At 40.8% G+C, this 25,604-nt stretch overlaps 1 protein-coding gene across 2 annotated transcripts; it reads left to right on the top strand.

The window, feature by feature from the left end:
- The first annotated feature begins 122 nt into the window (after positions 1–122).
- ESRP1 (epithelial splicing regulatory protein 1) lies at positions 123–21,667 on the top strand. Of its 2 annotated transcripts, none has more exons than XM_062604544.1 (13): positions 123–324; positions 506–634; positions 1,500–1,613; positions 3,898–4,012; positions 10,919–11,017; positions 11,124–11,178; positions 12,927–13,037; positions 13,125–13,257; positions 13,339–13,381; positions 14,473–14,774; positions 16,297–16,515; positions 18,411–18,597; positions 20,421–21,667. In XM_062604544.1, exons 1-13 carry the CDS (start codon positions 193–195, stop codon positions 20,591–20,593), a joined length of 1,812 nt encoding a protein of 603 aa, XP_062460528.1. In that variant the 5' UTR covers positions 123–192; the 3' UTR covers positions 20,594–21,667. The 2 variants fall into 2 exon arrangements, with proteins under 2 accessions (XP_062460528.1, XP_062460527.1); XM_062604543.1 differs by having other exon boundaries at positions 18,411–18,609.
- The last annotated feature ends 3,937 nt before the right edge of the window (positions 21,668–25,604 follow it).

Raw genomic sequence — 25,604 nt, 5'->3', positions numbered from 1 at the left:
GCGAGGGGGGAGAGCGGCAGTGTGCACCTCCCTCGCCGGCACCTGGGCAGCGAACCTGCCTTTCGCTTGGAAGGGCCTCGGGCAAGGAAAGTTTCTGGCCTCTTCCTCCTCTTCCCCCCCCCCTTTTCGTTTTCTCTCCCCACCTTTCCCCGTTTCCCCCTTTCTTATTCTTCCCGCTGGCCCGGTGGCACCATGACGGCATCTCCCGACTACTTGGTGATCCTCTTCGTGACCACGTCTGGAAACAACGGGTCAAGGCTGGGCTCGGATGAGCGGGAGCTGCTCCAGCTCCTGTGGAAAGTGGTCGACCTGAGGAGTAAGGAGGTATTTTCCCGCGAGGGAGGGCACCCCGACCTGCTGCTCCCCTTGGCCCTGCTGTGCTGGGTACAGGCGGGACAGCCCCAGCACTGGGCTGGCAGTGAGTCCCCCAGGGAAGGGGCCGGTGCTGCAGGTGGGGACCTTCAGGCTGGGGAGCTGACTCACCCACTCTCTGCTTTTTCTGAAGCTGGGGCACCTGCATGATGTGCTGGTCCGGCCTGACCACCTGGAGCTGACAGCTGAGTGCCAGGAGATCACCCAAGTGGATGTGGAGAGCCTGACACTGGCTCCACCGCTGGAGCAGGCTTTGAGACAGGTGACACCCCATAACTGGTTGCTGGGTGCTGGTCTTCCTTGGGGGCTTTCTGGTGCGGTAGAGGCAGTGTTACCCGTTTATCGTTTCCGCCATCACAGTTATTGGGGCAGTGCTGTCTGGCACAGAGGCACCACAGACATACATGTGACAGGCAACCTGGTCTATGGTGGGTTTTGTGGGGATTTCCCCCTTGTGTTTTGCTCATTCACTTTGGGAGGGACTGAACACCAAGAGAGGAAGGTCAGGTATCTCTCTACCCTGGTCTCCTGCCATGCTAGACCCTTGAGCCTCAGCTGAGGGTGAGCCCCAATTGGTGTTGAAAGAGGCCAAGTTTAGGTGCGCCTGAAAAGGTTGGGTGATGGCATGCCTTGCTTATGCTTGTGGTGGCTCATCAGTCTGGGAAAGGAAACAATATTAAAGCCTCTATATAAGTAGAAAAATGTGCATGATTTTCATCGAGGAAAGGACAGAAACACCATCTCCTTTTCAACATGCTTGAGTGCCCTGTCTGAAAGGCTTCTCTGCCATGGTGTTCCCATAGTTCTCTGCAGCTGGCTTTATGTCTCCTTGCAGTGCTCTTGCAAATGCTTCTGGAAAAGAATTGAGGGGCTTCCTGTAATGTAGACATGCCTCATTAGAAGTGGGGAATAGGGTCCATTTCCTTGTGAAAATAATATAATAAAAGTTATTATGTGTTCAGATAGTAAGAAACAAATCTACAGAAGTGACAGGCTAGGTTTGTACAAAAAGGAATTCTAGCGCTATGTTCCTGCTGCCCTGGAATAATATTGTCAACAGCAGATGACGCTGCCTGGCACAGCCACTTTTGTCTTTTACATGTGTCTTTTGTTGTTCCTGCTTTCAGTTTAATCAATCTGTGAGCAATGAATTGAACATTGGTGTAGGTACTTCGTTCTGTTTCTGTACTGATGGGCAGCTGCACATTAGGCAAGTTCTGCATCCTGAAGCTTCCAAGAAGGTATGTAGTTGTAGTTTCAGTTTGACTTTTAGCGTGCTTTATATGATTTCTTGCAAAATTGGGCAATTTCCCTTTAGTATGAGAGTGCCTCCACACAACTGTTTTGCAAACATTGCTTGTGTGTTAATATGCTTACCGAACTGAAGAGCTTGTCCATGGGAAAGGCACAGACAATGCCTTCTGCTTATGTGTTTGAGAAAGGAACAATGCATTGACAGAGTACTTGTAGCTACAATGGGTTAATAAATGGGATGTGGAAGCATTGCCAAATAGTTAACTACTTGAATCATAAATTGTCTTTTGATATGTTACATTCACCTTTAGCTTCAGCAGCTTTCAATCTTTATGTAGTCAGTTGAAGCTCTGAGGGTGGTGCTCATATTTGTAAGGAGCTGAACAGTAGTTTGAGGCAGGCTATGAGTGATGACTAGTCCCATATTCTAGAGTTTTCTATGCCCTCAGACTTGCCAAATTGCTAACAGTATTATGAGGTCCTGCCCACTTTTCATTAGTGATAGGGTTGCTGCAATATGCTGAGTCTCTAGTCCTGAAATAACTGCTTCAATCATTTTGTGGTTTGCTATAGACATGCATTACTTTGTTACTGAGCTGTTCTGCTCCTTTCATTGCAGCTGACCTCTGTGCCCATCAATTTGTTGCTTCACCTTTGAAGGGGCACTGCTGCAAGTTTGTGTTGTTACAGAGCTGATATTGGATGAGCTTGGCTTTAATACTTACTGGTGCTCTAAGTATTTATATCTTTGGTTAAGAAGAGAAACAGTGAGCATGATTCATAATGAATAGCGGGTCCTTAGATATGTAACTTGTCCTGGAGTATAATGTGATAAAATGTAGAAATGGGCTTTTAACAGACTTTCTTCTCGCTTGCAATGGTTATGTGGTTTATACAGTTAACCCTTTATGTGCATAACTTAACTGCAGGCAAAGAAGGGACAGCTCCTATGATTATTTAAATTTGTCTGGTGTCAGGGGTAAGCATCCTTTTTCTTTATCATCACAGGGTCACTGATAGGAATCAAATCTTCATCAAAATGTTCTGTTGCAGTTTTGTTAAGAATTATTCATTTGAAAGCTGCTCTCTGCTGCCTATAGGTTAAGTAAACCAGGTGCTTATGAGACCCGTGATAGTGCTTTGGTGAATCCTAAAGATGGGGTAGCAGGGTCACTGAAATTCAGATAGGCAAAAAAAAATCACTGGACTTCTTGGATTGTATTTCTCTTTTAAGATTGCTAGTCTGAAGCAATCTAGCAGCTCATGGAATTCAGAGAACGAATTGGCATCAACTGCTCCAACTGAATCAGTGAAGTACAGAACTTGGTCACTTCTTGAGGAAGAATAGCCATGCTAAAACCAGGGCAGGAAGTCTTGGCAAGCACACCTCCATTTTCATAAGTTTGTCTTTAAAGAGTATCGTTTGCCTAATGCATCTGTCCATATGCTAACATGTTCTTAAAGCAGAACTTGTTTCAGACTTATTTCTTTGAGCTCCTTAAATGTGCTTTCACGTATCTTGTCGTTCTGTTAGAATGCCGAGATGCTAAGTAGTTGTTAAATCACAGAAAGCCCCTGCTTTTGGTCTAGAAAGATATTGCAGGCAACAAACAGCCAAGTGGAATACAAAATGTTGTGCCTGTAGAGAAGCTCTGGCTTCATATGCTGCAATTAAAGCAGTTACCATGCCTAGACTGACAACCTCTGTGCCATATCAAACCCTCATCTGCACACAGTTGGCTTTTATCCTAGTTTTAGTTGGGGTTTTTATGTGTTGTTTTTGGGGGTTTGTTTTTAGTTTTGGTTTAAGGAATAAGTATTTGAAGTGTGACTATTCTTTGAAAACTCAGACTTGTCTATAAACCAAAACATCTTCTGCTAGTCTTGCAAAATTTACTTGGCTCTATAAACTGAACTGCATGCCCTCTGGCTTTTTACAGTTAAAATTGAATCAAGAATTGATGAATTTTGCAATAGCAGGCATTTGCTCTCCTATGTATATATTGGATTTAAAGCACTAATAATAATAGCAAGCGTTTCTCTGGCAGTGAAAAAGCACATTTCTCTTTTTAAACCACATAGAGAAAGCTGCTTAAGCAAAAAAAAGTTCATAAACATACTTAGGAGGCTAAGAAGAGCTATATGAGTTTCTCTGTAGCAAAGACTTTGTGTTTCATGCCCACATAAGCAACTTGTTATAAAGTTTTAGTATCTAAAGACAAAGTAGATTAAGTTTACCCAGGTTGACAGCATAACTTTGTCCTTTTACAGAATATCTTGCTGCCTGAATGCTTCTACTCCTTTTTTGACTTGCGTAAGGAGTTCAAGAAGTGTTGCCCTGGCTCACCTGATGTTAGCAAACTGGATGTTGCAGCCATGATAGAATGTATCCTTTTAACAGTGGTAGTGTCTACTGCTCTTACAGTTTTGCCTGGGTTTTAGGACTGAGATGGGTGAGTAATGCTTGCAACACATGTTCAAGAGTGGTATAACTTTAATGAGTGACTCTGAGCTGTACTGAGCTTTCTCATAAAGATAAAAACATATGAGGATGCATGCTCCCATGGGAGGGAAATCCTGTATTCTTGATTTCTGTATGTTTTCTTTACTACGTTCATAGTTTTGTCTCTAAACTTCACAGTTTAGTGCATCTGGCATGTTGTTCATATGGCCAATATGAATCCTAATTTAAGTTGTGAGGTTGATTGTCACATCGGTTAGGTTGTTGGCTGTTTTTTTGGTTTTGTTTTTTTTTTTTTAGTGAGGATGTCTTAATTTTTAGGAAGGGGACCAGTTATTCTGGTTGTGAACCTCTTTGATTCAGGGTGAACCTAAAGCAGGGAATGTGATTGGCACATTATCTATGGCACATTATGTAGATGTGGATTTTCTTGGTGCTTAACCATAAGGTTGAATACTGGAGGCTGTCTGCTCTGCTTTGCCTTCTGCAAATTAAGATTAATCTCCCATAGTGAAGGGGTAGAAATCACTTCTTCCCTGACTTTGAAGCAAAGCAATACAGTTAGTGTAGGAGTGTGAATTTTTATGTAAAAAAGCAAAGTAAATGCTTGTGTTGCATAATCTAGAAGCTGGATGATGGAGGCTTTTTAAAGTTTTGGTCAAAAACTTACTACATTGTTCAGGGAGGCTTTGATATGGAGCTGGAGAAGTCTATTAAAGACAATGAGCTACTTCAGCTGTTTTGGAGAGATGCCTTTGCTTTCTGTGTTTATGTCTTGGTACTGTGGAACTAGTAATACAACCGTAGCAACCTGAAGCATTGCTGGTCGGCTAAGGCACAGTGACAGGCTGTGTATTCCCTGCCTGCTGGCAGACCACCTTATGTTACCTGACTGTCAAGAAGCCCCTGAAGAGTCAGTACGATCTAAGGGTGGGTTTGGCAGCTGCCAACAGTATTTCCTCCATGTTGCTTGAGGCTTGATCAGTTTATGTGAGCATGCTCAGCTTGAGTGTGAATTCTGTGTCCGATATGCTTCTTAAGGTATATAAACCTAAATTGCTCTATTCTGGTTTTATCTTAGTCTTTGTGGTTTGATTTGTTGTGTAACTGCTGATTTGTAACTGATGGTCTCATCTGTAAACTTGTCATGTTTCTGTAACATAGCTGAAATTAACTGTGCCTATATCGCTTGAGAGTGTTGGGGTGGAGGATGCAGAGACCAAAAAGGTAAAATAACTTTTTATTTCCTTTTATTGACAAATATGATAATTTTATTTCTCCTCACCTTGATGAAATCTGCCGACTTCATCTCCTTGCTGTCAGAAGTGGTAGAATTTAATTGCACTTGGAGAGTCTGGACATGCATGTAGTGCTTGGGATTAAAAAAATAATTGCTGAAGCAGGTGCTAAGTGCAAAGACTAGTTCAAACAGTTTTGTGCAGAGGTTTGTTTTTTTTCATAAGCTGCTTTCCTCCCAAGACAGTTATGTAGCAAAGAGAATGTCTAAATGAAAAGTAACTTGGATTTGAAGCAGATATGCTGGGGTGAGGACACAAAAACAAATGGAGTAGGTTGGAATGAAGTTGCAGATTCATGTGTAGAATATGACAAAGCTCTTCTACTCTTGTAGAAGGTGGATATTTTCCACCCCATAGCTAAAGGGACTGCATGAAGGAAGTTTTCCATGATTTGTGCCACACAAACTATACTGGTCCAGGTTTGTTGGTTTTCTTAGTGGGTATAGAAGGTTTTTGTCTATGGGTAGTGTACTGACTGGAGATGCAGAAGACTTGCATTTAGAGACTGGTAGAATTGGAATGGTCCTGGGCACATCCATTTGTGTACTTGCAACAGCTCCATTTACCTGAAAGTAAGATGGCTGTAATCAGTGAACAGAAGCTTGTGTGATGTGAAAGTTAGGGGAAAGCTGGGTATTGCTGTACAGTCATTTAAATTATTAGGAGTAGTCAAAAAGCTTTTCTTTTGATGGGTATCATTTGATTAAACAGATTACAAACAAACGGAGAATGTGCTCCCAACAGTAGGGTCAATAATTGCTGTCTGTACAGTCATTCAGGGTGTATAATCCAGTGTATAACACTGCATAGTTGTTGCTTGGTTATGTATTTCTTGTGGACAAGGCAAGAACAGTCTTGAAAAATAGCATAGAGATCTTAAACCAACTAATCAGCTGGGTTATTCTTCCTTTACAAGATTCTTTTTGGAACTTACTGTTTCCATGAACTACTTGAAATTCTGTACAGCAAGGAAACTATTCCAAATCCAAGAGCTTAGGTGAAAGCTTTACATCACCCCTCCCCAAGAAACTATACATTTCTTGAGCAAACCCCCACTGATTTATTTTAATTAAAGGTAAGGAAATGTTTAAAATGCCATGGAATATGAGGGACTGAGGAAGAACTGATGCTAGTTGTAACTTATCTCTGGGTGCTACTGCTACCTACCTGACTTACAGTCTTGAAACAGGTTTTAGTGTAGGAGTCAGTCTTCTGGCAGACTTAGTGTTGTGCAAGAGTAGCAACAGCAGAACAATTACAAGAAATTTAAAGTAAAAAAATGGAGAGAAGCTATCACATTCCTGCAGAGAGGAACTCAGGGCCGTGGAAATCTTCTCTCCCGCCCCCCCATGTGTAAGTATACAGAAGGAGCAGGGCTGTTCTTGCACCCTCTGTACCTCCCATACTTGCTGCACTTCTTGATTTGCAAAGCTTGCTGAGCCAGTTTTCACCCTGTGAGTGCCTTGAGGGTGGAGTGAACAAAGCTTGCATGACTATTCGTATTAGATCTGCAGAAGACTCATCCTTTGCCTCAAGATTGGGTGTGCAGAAGCTATTAAATGGCAAATACCTCGTGCTTCCTCCAGTAGGTGGTTTGCTCCACTTGCTTCTGAACTGTATTTCTGAGGATAACTCTTTACTAGGAACATCTGCTGGCTGCTGTCAGTAGAAATACAGGCATACTTCAGACCAGCCTGCTTAATGTGCTGAATACAATCTGGATACTGCAACACTGAAAATTGGTTTTGTTGGCTTTTTTGACTTTTTTTGGTTTGGCTTGGTTTGTGTGGTCTTTTGTGGGTGGTTGGTTTTTTTTTTGCTTTTTTTGTTTTGTTTTTAACTTGGCTGCCCTGGAAACAGTGATGTGGAGCAGTTATAACCAATGTATGTAAGTGGCAATAAAAATCCTGCTACTGGGTATTACATGAGAATCTTGCATATTGCTATTAGTATTTCCTGTACCCAGGAACTGAGTAATATCAGATTACATTTATGCAAACTTCATTTTAAAAGATGTAATCTTCTAGCTGAAGAGACTTAAAAACAGAACAAAGGGGGAAGAGGATCAGTGCAGAACACAATTGCAAGACTAGTTCATGTTGTGTCATCTCACAGCTAAATTAGTTGTTCAGTATTTCTTTTGGCATAGTTAAAGGAGTTTCACAACTGAGAAATGGAAGAGAAAGTGGGAGGGAAGAAGTTATGGGAGGCACTGGGTGAAGCTGTGGTGATGAATCTAAGGAAATAACATTAGAAATTTCTTCCATATTATATAGGCCACCTTGATGTAGAATGTTTCTCCCTGTCCCCTTTACTAACTTGCTGAATGCTGCAGGAGGTGGTGGTGCTGCTATGCAGTAAGAAGCTTTTCCTTGTTTCCCATCCTGCCTTGTTGTTTGGGAGTGTCTTTTGCCCATTGCTTCATTTAGATTATATGTGTGCATGCTATTGCATATAGTAGCTTTAGACAGCCAAGTTTGTTTTCCAGCACTTCATATGTGAACTTGGATTTAGCTACTTTCCAATTGATCAGGGGAGGCAACTTTTAAACATCACTATGTGTGCCTGCACACACACACACAACACACACATACACGTGGTCTCTTATCCCTTCACAGAGCAAGAGGTGGGTTTTATAAAGGCTATTCTAACAACAGCTTTTCCCCAAGTGCCCATAATTTCTAGTGTCTCTGACCATGGGTGTCTGTTAGACTTCAGGTTTTTGCTGGGTTAATGTTACTGTTAGCATGCTCCTCACATGTGCAGAAAGCTATCAGTTTCTTCTCCAGTCTTGCCTAGAAGCCTTGCTCCTAGCTAATCAGAGGCAAAGGTGTGAGCAATTTTCATTCCTGCTAATGTTCATGATGTTGTTACTCCCCTTCGATTGTGTTTATATTAATCTAGAGTTCCTTGGCACAACTGACTGTCTGAACACCTGGTACAGACTTCTGTTGGCACTAGGTGAGTTTTAGGAACTAGATCTCCTGTTGATTGATATTTTAAGTTAAAATATTTTCTGGTGAAAATGGATGTGGGGTGAGGGAGTTTGTTTTCTTTGTGTGATAGCCTTGCTTCAAATTCCTAGTGCCTTCACACTGCTGTGTTTTCTCTTGGGCAGCTGATCACTTGTAGGGATCTTTGGCTCAGCAAAAAGGAAACACTAAAATGCCTTGAGTTTTGACAGCACTGTCTAACAGCTAAGTGCACGTATGTGTACATGCATGCACATCCTCAGCTGTAACAGCTATTGAAACTCCTGCCCAATTTCTCGATTTTGTCAAAGACAACACTTCAAAAATCTTCATAAAAATTGGTCAGGCAAGATCAGGGTTTCAATACCTGTGCCTTCAGCAGCTTCTGGTTCCATGGATGTGCAGCAGAGACTGAGCAAGCACAGAGCTGTTAGATTCTGTAGGGGAAAGGGTGTCAGGAAAAGAAGCACTCCTCAGCTCCAATACACTGTGCCCAGAAACATCTATGTGGTACTGATTAGGCACCCTCTCTATGAGGGAGTCTGTTGATTAGTTTTCAAGCCCTATTCCCCAGGGGACAGGGGAGGTATGAGCTTGAGTATACTGTTTAGGAAGAGATACTGCAATGAAGCTGTTTTGAATGTTTTTTTTGTTGCCACAAATACTGATAGTCTCAGAAACTGTGCTTTGGGGTCGCTGCATGTGGTGCAGGATTTTTAGCTTGGTTTTCTTTAAGAAAACCATTTAATATTCTCACTACTTTACTCCAAAGAAAGTATGTGGAGGGAGGGTAATGGCTATGGCTAGGAAACTGTCTTGAGTCATGCAGCTGGAGGGGACTGGTCACTAGTTTGTTTTCTGCCTTTTTGTTGGGTTTTTAGTTTTGTTTTTAACTATGATGCTTCATTTAAACTGCCAAGGTTCTTGTAAGACTAAGCACCATCCTCTCACCTTACAGACTCCAATGTCCACTTAAAACCAACAAAGCTTCAAAGTGTATTGTGTTGGCACAGCAGCTTTCTTTTCCTTGCTGTGGAAGAGTTAAACTTCATAAACAACTTAATATTTTGTATGAGTGACTTGCAGTTAACCCACAAATAATAGGGAAGATTTTATTTCACAATGAGACTTGTGCTGCCCCCCCCCCCCCCCGCATTGAAGAGATGATACAGCAAAGCTGGTATGTGGTGTTTGTTTCTGACACCTTCTGTTCCCTGTCCTTCATGTAGGCATCTGCCAACTCAAAATCAGCTCAGCTCTAGGTGGAAAAAAGCAGGCTTTCTTTAAGAGAAATCTTATTATCCTGGACTGAGAGACAGCTTTTGAGCACCACAATGAAGACTTGAGCATTTGCACTGTGTCCAATGTAGGTTTTTTTTGAAGGTGTGGGCAAATAATTGGTGCATTTGACTATTTTGAATGTCTTGCATTACTGTACTGCCATGCCAGGATAGGTCTTGTTTAAGAAACTTTCACTTTTGCTCTGAAGTCATGATGTAAAGTAATGAAAGGAGTCAAAAAAACCCAAGTAATTTTCCAAGACTGTTTTGTATTTCATTACTTGTTCTGTTCTTGGGCTGTTTATTTTTTTTTTTCTGGGATTTTTTAGCTGGTTTCTATTTTGTTGTCTTGGGTTCTTTAACCCTACACTCATCAAAGGAGATGTGAGTGAATAAAACCCTCTTAAAAACTTCATTTATAAATGATGGAGCAGAGTTGTGAGTAGTCTTGCAGTCCGGTAGCCTGGTGTTAGAGAGGGGCAAGTGTGACAGGAGACAGGAGAGAGAAACTGTTTACACTTGTGTGAAAGGAAGTGGTATGTGCAACTTGCATCAGACTCCCTTTAAGAACATGGGGTTTTATCAAGTCGTTCTACAGCCTCTTTCCAGGACAGAACACTTCCTGCTCTCTATTGACAGGGAGCTTATCCTTGCTATCATCTTCCAGAATCCTTCAGATCAAAGAATGTATGTCTTGTGGGACTCTGTTTTGTCTCTTGATCATTTACAATGGCATACACTTATCACATTCTCAAAATGCTTCTGTCTAACAGCACTAAACTTGGGTTGTATCTTCTAATGGGCAAGGTTTAGACCAAGTGCCATTTGTGAATTTGGTCAAAGAAATAAGATATTTATTCTGTTTTGGGATTTGCTTGTTCAGAAAGCATGTAGCATATTCTGTTTCTGGAGCTCTTAGTTGATGGTTTGCTTCTCCTTCTTCAAATTAGAGGTTAAAAATCTTAATTGAAGAGGAGAGTACTCAAATATCTTCTGGATGCAAAACTATCTGTCAAACATACATAATTCAAAATATACTAACTATATATGTCCTTATGGGGTCTCATGTCCCTAGACACTTTCTGGAGTGACCTCACACTCCCACAGGTGACAGTAGCTAGAGGCCAAGACAGAACAGCTACTGTATCCCAGCAGGAAAATGGATTAAAGATTTCCCCTGAGAAGTGACTTACCATCAAGGGTAACATGAAAGCTTGTTGCTCTAACAGGAAGCCAATTACAAATCTCTCTGGTGATGATTGACTTAACTCCAGCATAAAGATTTAAATCTTGACAAGAACAGTCCAGCGTTTCCCTATGGAGCCTCTCAAGTTGAAGATATGGGGAATATTATTTTAACACTAATATCTGAACCATACAGTAAGTGATTGTTGTGAACAAGTTTTTTTTTTTTCTTGCTTGTTTGGTTTTACTGCCTGTCCTGTATGCTGAAGAAAAAGAAAATAACTTGTGCTGTATTTCATAGACCACAGATTTTCAGATCCAGAAAGAGTAAACTACAAGTTTGAAAGTGGGCCATGGTAAGTGCTTTCTCCCTCTTCTTGCTGTGTGCACATACCCTACCAGTCTTGCAAATAACTGTTACCATTGTTTTATTTATCTTGCCACTGCTGTGGGAATCGATTAGGTGCTTTAAGTGGGAAAAGGAACAGATAATCTATGATGAGAGGCAAGCCAGTTTTCTTGGGACACTTGTTGCCTGTTAACTGCTGGTCGTTCTGGGTCGTGCTAGTAAATGCTTATAATGGGTGTTAAGTGTGCTGTTAACAGAGAAGTAAGCATTTTTGCAGAGTAACCCTGTTGGTACCAACTCTAAGATTCTTTCTGCAATTTGCGTCACAGTTATTGAATATGCATCATGCTTTTTTTTTAATAGGGAAGAAATATTTCCATAAGGATGCTGTACTACCAGTAAATTGTTTGAGCTATGATTGTCTTCTTCCTGAATAGATTTTAAACCTAAAGTGTTCAGTACTTTTGATTACTGTTTTGGTGGCTTTTTTTTTTTTTTTGGGGGGGGGGTGTGTTTTGTTTTTCTGTAATTATACTTTTATGTGTGATTACAGGTTTTTCTCAATGGTTTGCTGGATACTCCCTTGATGGTATTACTTGTACACCTGTCTTGCATGAATACTTACTTCCCTTTTCCAGATTAAGAAATTTATCGTAATGGTAGATGATGCTGGTGCATCCAAGCCAAAAAAAAGCAAGAAAAGAATACAACAATGTTGACAGAATGTATCCAGTAAGATTAGCTCAGGGTTTGTTTTACCATGGCCATAAGCTTTTCCCCTTTCAATAACAAAATCCTGGGGTCAGGTGGAAGATTCACATTTTATTTTTGCTGGTGAGAAGTACAGAATTAGGAGGTGAGAGGGAGCAGCTTGAGACAGACACCTATAGAAAGGCTATCCAAGATATTAAAGAGAAACATGACCCTCCTGTAACAAGGTGTACCACAGCCTTTTTGTGCAAAAAAAAAATCCTCTGCTGCTGAACAAGACTTGATCTGCTTAATCAATCATATAGTCTCTTCTGTGCAAAAACATGTCTTTGCAATAGCCAGAAAGGCAGCCTTGGGTAGCTGTGAGTATATTGTTATATGTGGCACTTTTAACAAGTAACAGAACAAAAGAGGCTGTGGTAATGACCAATTAAACATGGCTTTCTGTGGCTGAGCTATTCCCATGCTAAGCAGCCAGTGTAGCCTGTAGCTATATTAGTCTCTAGTAGCGAGGTGACGGCTAAACAAGCAATGTTAAGGCTAAACACTTTGGGCAGGAGTCCTCTGTGTGCTGAATATAACCCTGAACAGATTTCGTCTTGGCTTGTAACTGGCTCTTACACATGATTACAGTACAAAAAATAAGCATTGACCGCAGTTGCATCTAACTGATCTGTTTCAATTTCCACCTAGCTGAGATTAGAATAGCAAGTGCTTTATTTTATACGAGTAACACTGTTCAGACAGTGGAGAAGCACAAACCATTGGTATGTCAGGAGTGGGGAATAAATTGTGAACATGATCAAAGAAATCAGAGCTCAAGGAGCAAATGTGGTGAAGCAGGAAAGGGGAGGTGGGAAAGGACCAGACGCTTCCTGAGGAGAAACACATGCAGTGGCTTTGGCACTTAGCCGTTGCTGTCCTGGCAGTCCCATCCAGTAGACGTGAAACGGGGACTGAAGCACAGGTGACAAGCAAGGAGAGTGTTGCATGTCAGATGCTAAAGGTAAATGTGTCTGTATTACTCCCTCTTTCTGTCTGCAGCAGCAAGATGGAACTTGTGGATGACAATGCTGTTATCCGAGCAAGAGGATTGCCCTGGCAGTCATCTGACCAGGACATAGCAAGATTCTTCAAAGGCCTAAATATTGCCAAGTTAGTAACCAAGAATTTACTTAAGCATTTGTAGTGCTTTGTCTGTGTCGGTCATAGAGTTCTCTCTCTCTTGATTTAAATCTTCAGGGGAGGTGCTGCTGTCTGTCTTAATGCCCAAGGTAGGAGGAATGGGGAGGCTCTCGTGAGGTTCGTAAGTGAAGAGCATAGAGATCTAGCCCTACAAAGGCACAAGCATCACATGGGAAATCGATACATTGAGGTGTGTGACACTGGCTTTGAGATGCTCTTTGTAACAGGAGTTCAAATAGCATGCCAATTATGTTCTCTTTTCTTTCTTTAGGTATACAAGGCAACAGGTGAAGACTTCCTTAAAATTGCAGGAGGTAATTTTTAGTGGGTAGGAATGACAGTGGGCTCCATCAGCATCTGCAGTGTTGGGCTATAAACTGCCCTTATTAGATACGGGTTTTCATTTTCTTTCTTTAAACAAGTAGCTATCTGGTACATTGATTACTATGTACTCTGCTAGCAGCAGTCTAAGGCATTCTGTGATTTATCTGTCCATCTTTCTCTTCTATATTCCTTCCATTTTCAAGCAGCCTATCAAATAAGGATTTGATCAGGCAAGATGATGACCTTGGATGTGAACTTAATTTGGTAGCTCATCTTAACTGAAGGAACCTAAATTTTATTGATTACTAAAAACCGAAGCCAGAGTATTTTTGAAAAACAATAACTGTTGTTGCTGTGGAGATTTGCATGTAAAAGCAAACGGATATCACAGTGTAAATAACAAGGGTGTGCCTGGCACAACCAAACTTTGGAGAATGAGCTGGGTGTAAGTGAAAAGACCCACATGAAGAGGTGAAACTCTTTAGGAGCTAGCTTTGGTTAGGGTAGTATTATAAAGGATATTATAGGATATATTATAAAGGATAATAAATATTATACATGTCAGAGGTCTTCTCCTAGAGATACTGAAAGTGGAACTCGCCAACTTTGACAGTTCTGTCGGCATGATGAAATTCCTGGGCATGTTTTCAACATGTCCTTCCAACTTTCCCAGCACAGTGGTCTGGGTACTTGGCTACTATATATTATGGTTTCAGAGCATGATAAAGGTATTCCTAAATCAGAAAGGCAAGGTGTATGATAGCAGAGGTAGTCCTCATGCAGAAGATTCACAGACTGTGCTTTCCTTGAGCTCTGAACTTTAAGTAGTTTTTTACTTTCCCTTTGAATAAGGATAAATCTCTTCCAAATGGAGTAACATTGTTAGACTTTAATGGGAAATGTCCTATACAATATTTCTAGTTTATTAAATGGGGGGAGAGGGGTGTTATTTACTTTGGAAGCAAATATTGCTCTACCTGCTGTGTTCTGTCTTTGGGGAGGAGGTAGCTATGCCAGACTTGCTCATGATCTTTTATGATCACATAGACTTAAGTGCTTCTGCATATTCTTTTGTTAAAAGGTACTTCCAATGAGGTTGCACAGTTCTTGTCAAAAGAAAACCAAGTGATTGTCAGGATGCGAGGTCTTCCTTTCAACGTTACAACAGAAGAAGTGCTGACATTCTTTGGCCAACACTGCCCAGTAACAGGAGGAAAGGAAGGAGTCCTGTTTGTCACATACCCTGATAGCAGGCCAACAGGGGATGCCTTTGTATTGTTTGCTTGTGAGGAATATGCACAAAATGCACTGAAAAAGCATAAGGACTTGCTGGGGAAAAGGTACATTGAACTCTTCAGGAGCACTGCAGCAGAAGTTCAGCAGGTGGGTGTAAATATTGCAAACATTGGTTTCTTGTAATCCAAATTCCTACACTGGCATACAGTAGTGGAAGCAAATGCTACTTGGCCATGATTTGAAAGCTTTCTTCTCCTTCTCTCACTCTTGACTCTTGCTGGAAGAAGCACTGTCTGAATTTCCATGAGGTTTTGCTCCTTCTAAATGTAAGATTTCATGGCATGTGGATGTTCTCAATCATATATGCGTGTGCATACACTTACACACGCATACAAACCTTTGGGGTTTTGGCTTTCAATAGCCTTGCAAACAGCAGTTATAGCAGAAAGTTTATGTAGGTCTAGTGCTTTACACTACAGATACTGAATTTAAGTCCAATGCTGTTCTATTCAGGAGGAAAGTGAGCAACAAATCTTGATCTAAAAGACTTATCTTTACTCACTGGCACAGAAAAACAAAACCTTTTGATGTAGCTGTCTTCAGGGCAATGTATCTGAAGTCTTACAAATTGCCTCTAAGGGCAGTTCTTAGCTACCTTCTGCTACCACTGGCGGTCTAGCAGAGGGTGGCAGGACTTTGTGAAACTGGGCCTGAAGAGTGCCTCCTCTTGCATTAACATGGCTTTATGGACCATTAAATTTAGTTATGCTGTCAGAGTAAGGAATTAGAGCTGAGAGGATTTTTCTCTGAAGATTTGTAGAGCTGCAGTTGATGTCACAAACTTCTAAATGTGATTCTAAAAGGTCTCATCTGTAATGCAAATACAGTCAAGCAGTACCCATGTCCTTGTAACCAAGTGATGGTGCAGCTCTGTTCCCCCAAATATGTAGAGATTCCAGTGCCTTGTCTGAAGGGTGACACTTGATGATGAGAACGCATAGCTGCAGCACTTGTCATTGTGTTTTTTTCTCAACTGCTCTCATTTCTTTGCTTAACAAAACCTTGATAACTGTATAAATGCGCATGAACTTTAATCTTGCTCAGAGTCAAAGGCTAGTGACTATTTAGTGAACTCTTGACCAGGCCAGGCTTTTATTGTTAAAATAGTAAGAAAAAATGTCAAAGCGTGACTGTGACTCAGTACTACCACCTAAATTACTTGATGGACTATTGCATCTCAAGGCAGGGCTGTTTAGTAGTGATACAGCTTCTAGATCCCAGACTCTCCTAAAGTTTTGTTGAGGAGTTACTCTGGGTAGAAGTGTCACCATGACCATACATAGTAGAATTACTCTTTTTGCTATTTTCCTAATAAAAATGCTGTAGAAAGACAGATTTCATGTTCTAAGAAGTTTTCTGAGAGTTGCACAACATTTTGAGTAAATTTTTCAAAGCAAAATTATGTTTTTTAAGAAAAAAAAGCCTAAATATTTACTTTAAATATTGGATTCTAAGCACTGCTTTTGTTGTTCAAGCCCAGAATCTAGCTCACTTTTTTCCTTGAAATACTGCCCAAATTGAAAACAGATGGCATTGGTGTTGTATTCAGTTCCTCTGAGTTGAAAGATAAGTAATCTTTCTGTAACCTCTGTTTTTCTTGTTTGCACAGGTGCTGAACAGGTACTCTTCCACGCCTCTCATTCCTCTCCCAACACCTCCTATTCTTCCAGTATTACCTCAACAATTTGTGCCTCCCACTAATGTCAGAGACTGCATACGTTTGCGTGGTCTTCCCTATGCTGCTACTATAAGGGACATCCTGGAGTTCTTGGGAGAGTTTTCTACAGATATTAGGACCCATGGAGTTCATATGGTACTAAATCACCAGGTAGGCACCAAGTTTCTAGCCATTTTATGCCAATTACTCTGTGTGTATGAACAGAGTCCTTCTGATGGTTACAATAGAGAAGCACCTTTGGGATTGACACTAGTGGCCTTAATTGGCCTCTAGCTCTCCTCTGAAAGTACTGGCAATAGATATGTTGGCTTATTTGAACCCTGCTGTGCCAGCTGTTGCATTTGCTCTAGAGCAGTTTCTGTTACTGAGACCCATGTGCTTAAAGCTAAGCCACAGTCCTGGAGGGATTTGTGCTCCCAGAGCAGCAGCTGTGATCCTGCACTGCAGGAGGCTGGAACTGAAGAGTCCTGCTCAACAACATGCCTAATTCTTGTACTAGGCAAGAAGTATCTTCAAAACAAGTGTGGACAGGGTTAGCTCTCAAAGGAGGGGTTTGCACCTACCTTGCTGAACAATATGCTTTGGGTACATTTGAGGACAACTGTGACTGTGGCCTTTTTAGACAGGATTTCCTATGGCATAAGTCAATATGAAACCTTGGGTTTCCTGAACTGTGTGCTTGCTTTCTTTAAACAGTTGCAGCTATGCGCCAAGATTAACAGCTCATTGATGCCTGTAAACAGTCACATCTTTGCCATTGTTTTCTGGAAGTAGCTCCTACCAAAACTTTTTTAGATAAAGGGGATGACAACAATGCACAATCCTCTATTTGCAGTCTTGTGACTTTAGGGGGAGGAGACTGCAGCTCCTTTAACTCTGAAGATGCCCTGAGCGGTTCCACTGATTACACTGACCATTGTGATGTAAAAGTGGTTCTTCTAAATGGTTTTGGTTGACACTAAGCCTAAAGTGAAACTACAAAATACTTCCTTGTCCTGGAGTAAGGGTTCTGCCCTTTGAGAGTGTGGGGAGGGAGAAGACACTATAGCTATTCCAGTACCTTCATTTGAAGCGATTCCTGTGTCTGAGGAAGTGATGTAGCCAAGGTTGGAAAATCTGAGGAATGTGCAGGGCTGGGAGAGGCTAAGAAAAGATGCAGATGTTACAGCACAAGTAATGGTTTACAGTAGTATCAGCTCTTGCCAACAATAAAGAAAGAACTTTGAAGACACTGGTGTATGTATGTAGTCCTGAGGGCTGTCTGCTAACCCTGCCCAAAGCTGTCAGACTTATTTTTCCTCCAGATACTGCTTTTGTCTGATCAGTAGTTTCTTTCTGCATGCTCCCACCATTCCTGGTTTCAACCATATAATCATGAACAACTGTACAAAGGATGGTGATGAAGTTGTTCTCCCCTCTGAAACTAGAAGAACTGACCTAGAACTTCAGTTAGAGCTAACTCCAGTTTTGGCTACTTCAAGTCAGAAGCTGCATGTTGCTAAAATTACTCCTCCCAGTTGTGTATCCTACTCATCTACAGCTAATGTAAGGGTGTCATTGTTTGTTGGTTTTCCTCTGCACTCTCATACAAAACCTTAGGCTAGTACCCTTCTAAAGCATCCTAGCCTTAATAAAAATTATTTAATCTTTGACACTTGCCTGTATTTATCCTTGAATCTTAAAAATCCTGGGTAATAAATGTGGATTAAATCTCCCAATTCTGCATACTTATTGAACTGGTAAGAGCAGATCTCAGAGCACCCAAATACCCCTGAACTGCAGTCTCTGCCATAGATGTTATTATTTTTTTTTAAAGGTAGAAGTAACAGCAGTTTTATTGAAACAGCTAAATGAATACAGTCAAGTTAGCACAAGTGGGAAGAATTTTAGGGAGGAGAACTTAAACATGCTGATGGGTGTTCATGTAGGCTAGTTGATTTGGAAGTGGATATATTTATGGTTGAAGAGACTTTTTAACAACACAAATTACTGCTATTCTGCTACTTTATAGGAGAAACATTTCCTGTTTTCTGGCCTGTTTGTAGGGACGTCCATCGGGAGATGCTTTTATTCAGATGAAATCTGCAGACCGAGCTTTTCTGGCTGCACAGAAGTGTCATAAGAAGACTATGAAGGACAGATATGTTGAAGTCTTTCAATGCTCTACTGAGGAGATGAACTTTGTATTAATGGGGGGCACTTTAAATCGAAATGGCTTGTCCCCACCACCATGTAAGTTACCATGTAAGTTTTGCATGGGTCTTGCCAATCTGCTATGCTGAGTGCGGGTAGGTGTTGGAGCTGCTTTGTTGACTCTGATTCTGGTTCTTTGAAAGGAATGTCAGGTGGGGGTATTAAAATAAGATCTTTTCATCTTGAATCAGCAGCAGCTTGCAACCATTATTTTTCCCTTGGGTTGTGAATTACTATAACTGAAGAACTACTTTAAACTTGCTTTTCCAGTGGCAAACTTAACTTCCCTTCCCTTCCCTGAAACTTAACTTGGCCAGGGTGAGCCATGACAAGAAGGAATTTGTAAGCCCTGCCTAGGCTTTAGAACTTAAAAAACTGTTTCCTATTTACACTAATTCACATTTACATTTTTCATCATGGTGAACATGTCAAGTACAAGCCCTTCCCCTTTCACTTCCAAAACTTAGTTTATGAAAACATTGGTAATGTTTCCCTTTGGGAATTAACTATAAATGTTCTGCCTGTTGAACCACTACTGGCTGAACTCTTCTTTTGTTTTTTGCTGTTTGTATGAAATTGTGATTGTCCATGTGGTACACATAACTTTGGCCTCAGATAACTGCAGAAATCACATTTCATGTGAAACTATGCTACTCAGAGCTACTAGAATGAACATGGACTTCTAGACAAATGTCTGGGGGAAATGCTTTAAGAGCTTAAGGGCTAATTTACTAAGCATATGTGCCATATAAATCTGAGCCTATGGGAAAAATAATACTTTGCTTCCAAGATCATAAATGGCAAGGTAGCAGGAGCTTTCTCTCTGTCTCCATGCAAATGTATTACTGTTCTTGGTGGCTGTTTAAGAAGTATCCTCAAACCTAGTCAGAGGTGCCAATAAGGCAGCAAACTTCTTGGGTGTGGTTCCTTTTGAGTCTGAGTAGATCTTCAGCTAATCCTTGGGAGATGGTTTCCAGGTGACCAGCTCTTTTCTTTTAATGCAAGTATCCTTCTGAGCAGGGATCTGCAGTACATAGTACTGTATGTGACAGTTGTTCCAGACAGGTTGGAAGCTTCTCGTGGGATAGGCTCTTGAGCAGAGTCCCAGACTGTGGGAACTCAGGTGGCAGTGTTCCCACTTCCAATTACAAATGCAAGGGATGTCTTCCTCAGAGAAGCCCTTTCAGCTCTGTACCTGGCCCATCCCATAATGCAGAGAGGGTCTGACTAGCACTTAAAGGAAAATCTCTATTTTTTGCTGTTCAGGGTTATCTGAAGCTTTATATGTTCACTTTCATGATAAATGTGGGGAGAGAAAGAAGGAAGAAAAGTAGAAGAGTAGCAAAGGAGGTGGGCTAACTCTCAGCACTGAGAATTCATTTAAGGTCTCATGTCTTGTTGAAAACTCGGTGTTAACACTTGAGGCTGCAAAGCCACAACTTTCTTCTCGCTGCTGTTTGTTAATTGAAGACAGAGCTGTTTGGGGAATAGGGAGTGTTGGGATGAAAAGGTGCCCTCTGCTCTGGGGAATGTTAGGTAGATCTTTAGCATAGAAGTTTCCTTCTTACAGTTCTTGATTGGAGACTTCATAAAATCTGAGCCTAGACAAGAAAAACTGGACTTCTCTTCAGAAAGAGGCTCTATTCACAGAGCAAGAGGTGTACTACTTATTTTGTTGGGGGCTGGGTACAACAGTTGTAGTCAAGCTCATGTTGGTAGCTCAGATTTATTTTCTGCAATGAGCAAGAGAATGAGAACATTGTGAAGGCTCCCTACATACTGCAGAGTTCTTCAACTGATAAAGACCACACATATGCTTGCATTCAAAAGGTCCTAATTTCTTTTCCGTTTATTTCCTTTAGGCCTTTCACCCCCTTCTTACTCCTTTCCGGCTCCCACTGCAGTTGTGCCAACAGAAGCTGCTCTGTATCAGCCATCTATGCTCCTGAACCCACGAACACTCCAGCCCTCCACGGCGTACTACCCTGCTGGGGCTCAGCTCTTCATGAACTACACAGCGTACTACCCCAGGTAAAGCAGAGGAGAAACCAAGCAGGAGCAAAGAAGTCTTTTTTGCAGCAAATGCACAAAGCTCACAAAAGAACATTGTCTGCCACGCTAAAGGCTTGTGCTACCAAGAGCAGCTTGTTCGGTATCTTGTTCAGGGAAACAATTTCAGGATATCTAGGAATTTCCTAAGTTTTAGAGTATGTCAGGTAGTAATAAATTTTTATTTTTTTTTTTTTAACAAGTTACACAGTTACATTGGGATTTTTTTGTTGCTGTTTTGTTTTGCTTTCACCTAACATGCCTCTTAAACTTGTTACCTTGCATTGTTGTGCCCTCAGTGGGAGTTGGTGTGTGGATAGGGACACCCTTCCCATGTCCATAAAGAAGACCTTGGCCCTCTTTAGAATGGGTGGATTGGGGTCTGTTCTAACAACTTCTGAAATTCTGCCTCCATTTTTTGTAATAAAGTAACTTTTGACCTTTATGGTCGAAACTTTATTATTTATGGAAGTACTGTATTAACATGTATATGTAGTGAATGCATATGTAAAGCATATAGAGGTATACATTGTTCCTGACCTCAGAAACACTTCTCATGAAGGGCTTTTAGTTCTTCTGGATGTATTAGCTATCTTCTACATAACAAAAACTCCTGATACCATTTGCTCTCTGCAGTCATGAGGCCTTGGGAAGAGCAATGCTCCCTGCAAGCCATAAACCACTCCATCTGTCAGGAAAACCTGCTCAGCTCTTCTAATAGATTCTGACCAGTGCCTTTTGTCTCTGGAGAAGGGCCCAAAAAGCTACTTGTGAAGTTGTTGAGCAATATGGACTCTCTAGTACCTGTAAGATAACAATGGTTTTATTACTTTACACTAAACCAGAATGTCTGTGAGCTGCCTATTGTGATTTTTGTTGTTTTGGGGTTTGTTTTTTGTTTGTTTTTTTTTTAATTAAAATGTGCTCTTCACTCATGAGTTAACTTCTACAATGCCTTCAATGTCTGTCTTAAGGTTATAATCATGTTACTAAACTCAGCCTCTTTAATGTAAGATCAAGAAAAATAAACTTCTAAACCTGCACTGGCAATATAAAACAAGCTTCTCAGTAATAGATCTGTATGTCAGGAGAACATGGTAGCAGTAATTCATGTGCTAATTAAAGTAGTAGGCTGGCCACTGCAAGCAAAGTGTCAGGCCCTACAGAGATCTCTTTCTCTTGCTGAATGGGATCCCACATGAGTCCCATCACTGGGTGCTTGGGCTGTGGGCATATATTTTGGTTACAGACTGATCAATTCCAAGTCCCAAAATATCCTTTTTATAGTCTTGTCTTACTGATAGTTGATAATATTCCCAAGAACCTTCCTGGGTAGCTTCTGTGGCAGTTACAAATACTTCACTTAATGGTAAAATTTCTGCAGTTGGTTTCTTTCAGTGTTGTGAGATCTGGTGTTTGGATATTGCTTTTACAACCAAAGCAAATATTTGATCTACAAATTGTATATATGCCAATAGAAGCAGTAATCCTTCGTAGCTGATAGTTTGGGGCTTTTTGGTGGTTTTTTTCCCTAAAAAAAAAAAAAAAGGTATCATGCTTTATTGCTTTTCAGACAAGGCCTATACTTTGTAAAGGATGCAATAAGTAATTGGGTCCCTTTCATGTAGCAGTTGGAGGTCTTCTAAATGGAGTTTTCTGGTTCTGAAACATGAATTAAAAAGTTAAGTATGTGCAGCAGGAAAGAATGGGATATCCTCTGTAGTAAGTGGTGCATTTAAATGCATGTACATGGAAAAGCAATACAGAGCTAGTGGCTAATGATCAGACAATGGTTCATAAATCTAACTAGTGAATACTTATGGAAATAAGGGAAGTTTCTTTGACCTGCTGCCAAAAGGTTCTACCAGTTGTGATTTGCAAGGTCAAGTTGCCTTATAATAGCCAACTCTGTTTTCCACAGAGTCATCAACTTAAATGGTGGGGGGGAGGGAGGCATTACTCTGGTCTTCCATGTCTGTCAAATCCCTGAAACTCTTAGACTTGTCTTAATGCTTTTATAGCTTTGGTGATGAAACCTGATGGTGTAAAGAAATCGATGCCTTCCAAGCTATTATAATAGCTATAGTGAACTGAAAATGAAAAGGAAGGAGAGCAAGTTATTCAGGATCTGTCAGTCTTTGATATCTCTGTTCAGCTTGTAATTATACCTGGCAACATGTTCTGACAGCAAATCAGTGGTCTCGGTCCCTGCCTAATCCCAGGCCTTTGAGAAAAGAACAATAGGATTCATGGGAGGAAAGAGCTTCTTTCCTTATCTAATCCTGAATAAATATGTATACTTGTTGCGGTGTATTCATGTACATTGAAAACAGTAACTGTGCTACTTGACAACTGCTAACATGTTCTGCAGAAACTTTTACCATACATAGACTTGAAAGTTCCTGCTACAGGATATGTGGTTTTAAAACAAAGTTAAGTCTTACTGTATTCATTCAGTTCCAATGCCATTTTGATCACTTAGGCAGTGCCTTTAAACCCCTAGAAGTTTCTGTCAAAATCCATGATTGTAAGGGCTTAAACTTTGGGGTGTTTTGTTGTTTTGTTTTTTTTTTTTAAACAGTATTTTGAGCAGTGAGTTGGAAAGAGGAGCTTCTTAGGGAGTAGTAAGTTGATGAAACTTGTAGCCAAAATTGATGTGGAAGCTGAAAACTGATGGGGGTTCCAATAAACTGGGTAAATTGAAGAGCAGGAAATTCACTGTGAGTTAGTGAATACAGAGAAACTACATCTGGCTCAGGAAGTCCTTGAACTCAAAATAACTGGAAGAGTGTTCTTATATTCTGTGTCCTATGGTAAATTCTTGTGCTATCAAATCAAGGTGGATATGCAAAGTTGTTTGTTTGCACCTTTGAAGTAGTACTTGTCTTCAGAGATAAAGGTACTGCTTGTGAGCGTGGGCCTTTTCCGATGTGTTTATAGTTGTATTCAGCTGTGCTAGTAATAGTGTCTAAGTTTGAGTGATCTCTGTTCTCTCAGTGTACATACAGTTCTCCCTTGGAGTTACTTGAATGAAAAGGTCTGTTTTATGCAATAGTTAAAGACATGATTCTCACAGTTGCTGCACAAGGAGATAGAAGGTAATTTGTTACTGTCTTCATCTGTCTGCTTCTTCCTGCTATGGATCAGGTATGTGTTTTTTCGTTATACACTAATCAACTTGTAAAAGTATTTATATATGGAACATAAGTATAACATTAACATACATGCGTACGTCAGTGTGTGTATAAGAATAAAATGACCAAGGTTAGAAAAAATCCTCCTTAATGACCATCATAGAGAACAAGTGACTGGTTGTTTTTGGTTTTGTGTTTTTTTTTTTTCCTAACATTGGTCATTGCTTGGATCCATATTGAAGCACAACTAAGTTACAAGTATAAACTGGCAAAGCTAGGAACAAGTGGGCTAGATTAAGAGTGATACCATTCAGAGCTGCTGGCAGCAACTTTATTTATGTATCTGTGTGCTTGGCTAACCAGCATCCCTTGACAGAACTGGGTTAAGAAACCCAGTATGTATATTTTGCCTGGGAGATCTGTCACAGATGGAGAACAGCAGCAGCCAGAACTAAAACCTCTTCATCAGCTTAGCTGTACTGTTAGTAACACTCAGGACCACAGCTCCTAGACTAGTAGTTTCTTTTCTTATTTTAAGTATGTCATCTTGGATTGCAGGAGATCACATCTGCAGTGAATGGGCTGACTGAGCATAAAAGCCTACTGGTGGTTTTTAGCTGCTGTCCAGCAAATGGAGTTCACAAACTTAGAGCAAGTGGCAGAATTTGGGACTGTGAAGTACCATGGCTTACAGTGAACTGGTCTCCAACATGGATTTCTTAAAGCAAATGTCAACTCTTTAGTTAATGACACAAACCTGTCACCAGAATGATTGTTTTGGGGGAAGACTTAATGATTCACTTTTCCAAATAAAATTAGCTTGCCAAGGTTTAGAACAGCAGGGATGCCTTTAACTACTACTGTACTTCATTGGGGGAGGCATGTATCAGCAGGGAAGAGTAATTGTTGCATGCCTCCATAGGCTGTCATTATTTCTTCATTTGTAGGTTCAATTAGTAAAGCTGCATGGTGTCTGAAAAGCAGCAGAAGTGTGATGCTCTGGTCAATAGACATCTGGGTATCAGGATGATACAATTATTTAAACTGGTCAAAAAAAAAATCCCCCTTTTCTTCCAAGTTGATAAATCTGTAAAAACACTGTTGCTCATAGCAGTGTCCAAGATGTACTCAATGCACCATATGAAATGCCACCATGAATGCTGGTGGAGGTTCTTCTACTTGCAGATCCCAGTTCCTTTTGTTTGCTTAGTATACTGAATGATTTTATGTTCAGTTAGCAGTGCTTACTGTCACCTTCTGACTTTATAGCTGGATGAGTATGAAGGGTTAACTGAAACAAGAACATTGTGCATAGCTGCCGAGATCACTTTAAGTACAGTTTTTTCTTTTGCTTATTTACAACACAGTTCAGTGGTAGGAGAGAAGATTTTCCTGTTGTGCCTCAAGACCCATGCAGGTGGCTTTTTTAAACATTTGCAGTGTTAGCCAGGTGATCTTGGGTTATTCAGGGTGCAAAGACATGTTGCTGAATGATTCCCTTTACTTAGCTCTCTATAGGGGTGTGTTGAAAATCCTGACACTAATCAGTATACCATTACGGTGATAGCAGTTCCATTCTGTGGCAGCAAGCACTTCTGGCTCTGTTCCCATTGCTCAGTGTTGTTGAGCTACACTTGTACAGATGGAAAGCTGATTGCAGCAGGCAGACTGGTTAGATATGCATTGAGTGGGCAGTAGGTTATCTGGTTAAACTTGGGTATGGAATATGTACCAAAGGAGCTTTTGGTGTTTCCGTGGGTAGAGTTGGCTTCATCTTGGAATAAGGCTCCTTAGAGCTGATTAAGCTGTATTCATAGGGGTCTAAATGTTTCTATTGATCAACAGATGAGCTGATGACTTAGC

This window comes from Pezoporus occidentalis, unplaced genomic scaffold (genome assembly GCF_034315485.1).
Source record: "Pezoporus occidentalis ecotype Australia unplaced genomic scaffold, CSIRO_AGI_Poc_V1 ctg87, whole genome shotgun sequence".
Taxonomy (NCBI): Eukaryota; Metazoa; Chordata; class Aves; order Psittaciformes; family Psittacidae; genus Pezoporus; species Pezoporus occidentalis.
The sequence above is the reverse complement of the archived record's forward strand: the minus strand, read 5'-3'. Positions and strand labels throughout refer to the sequence as shown.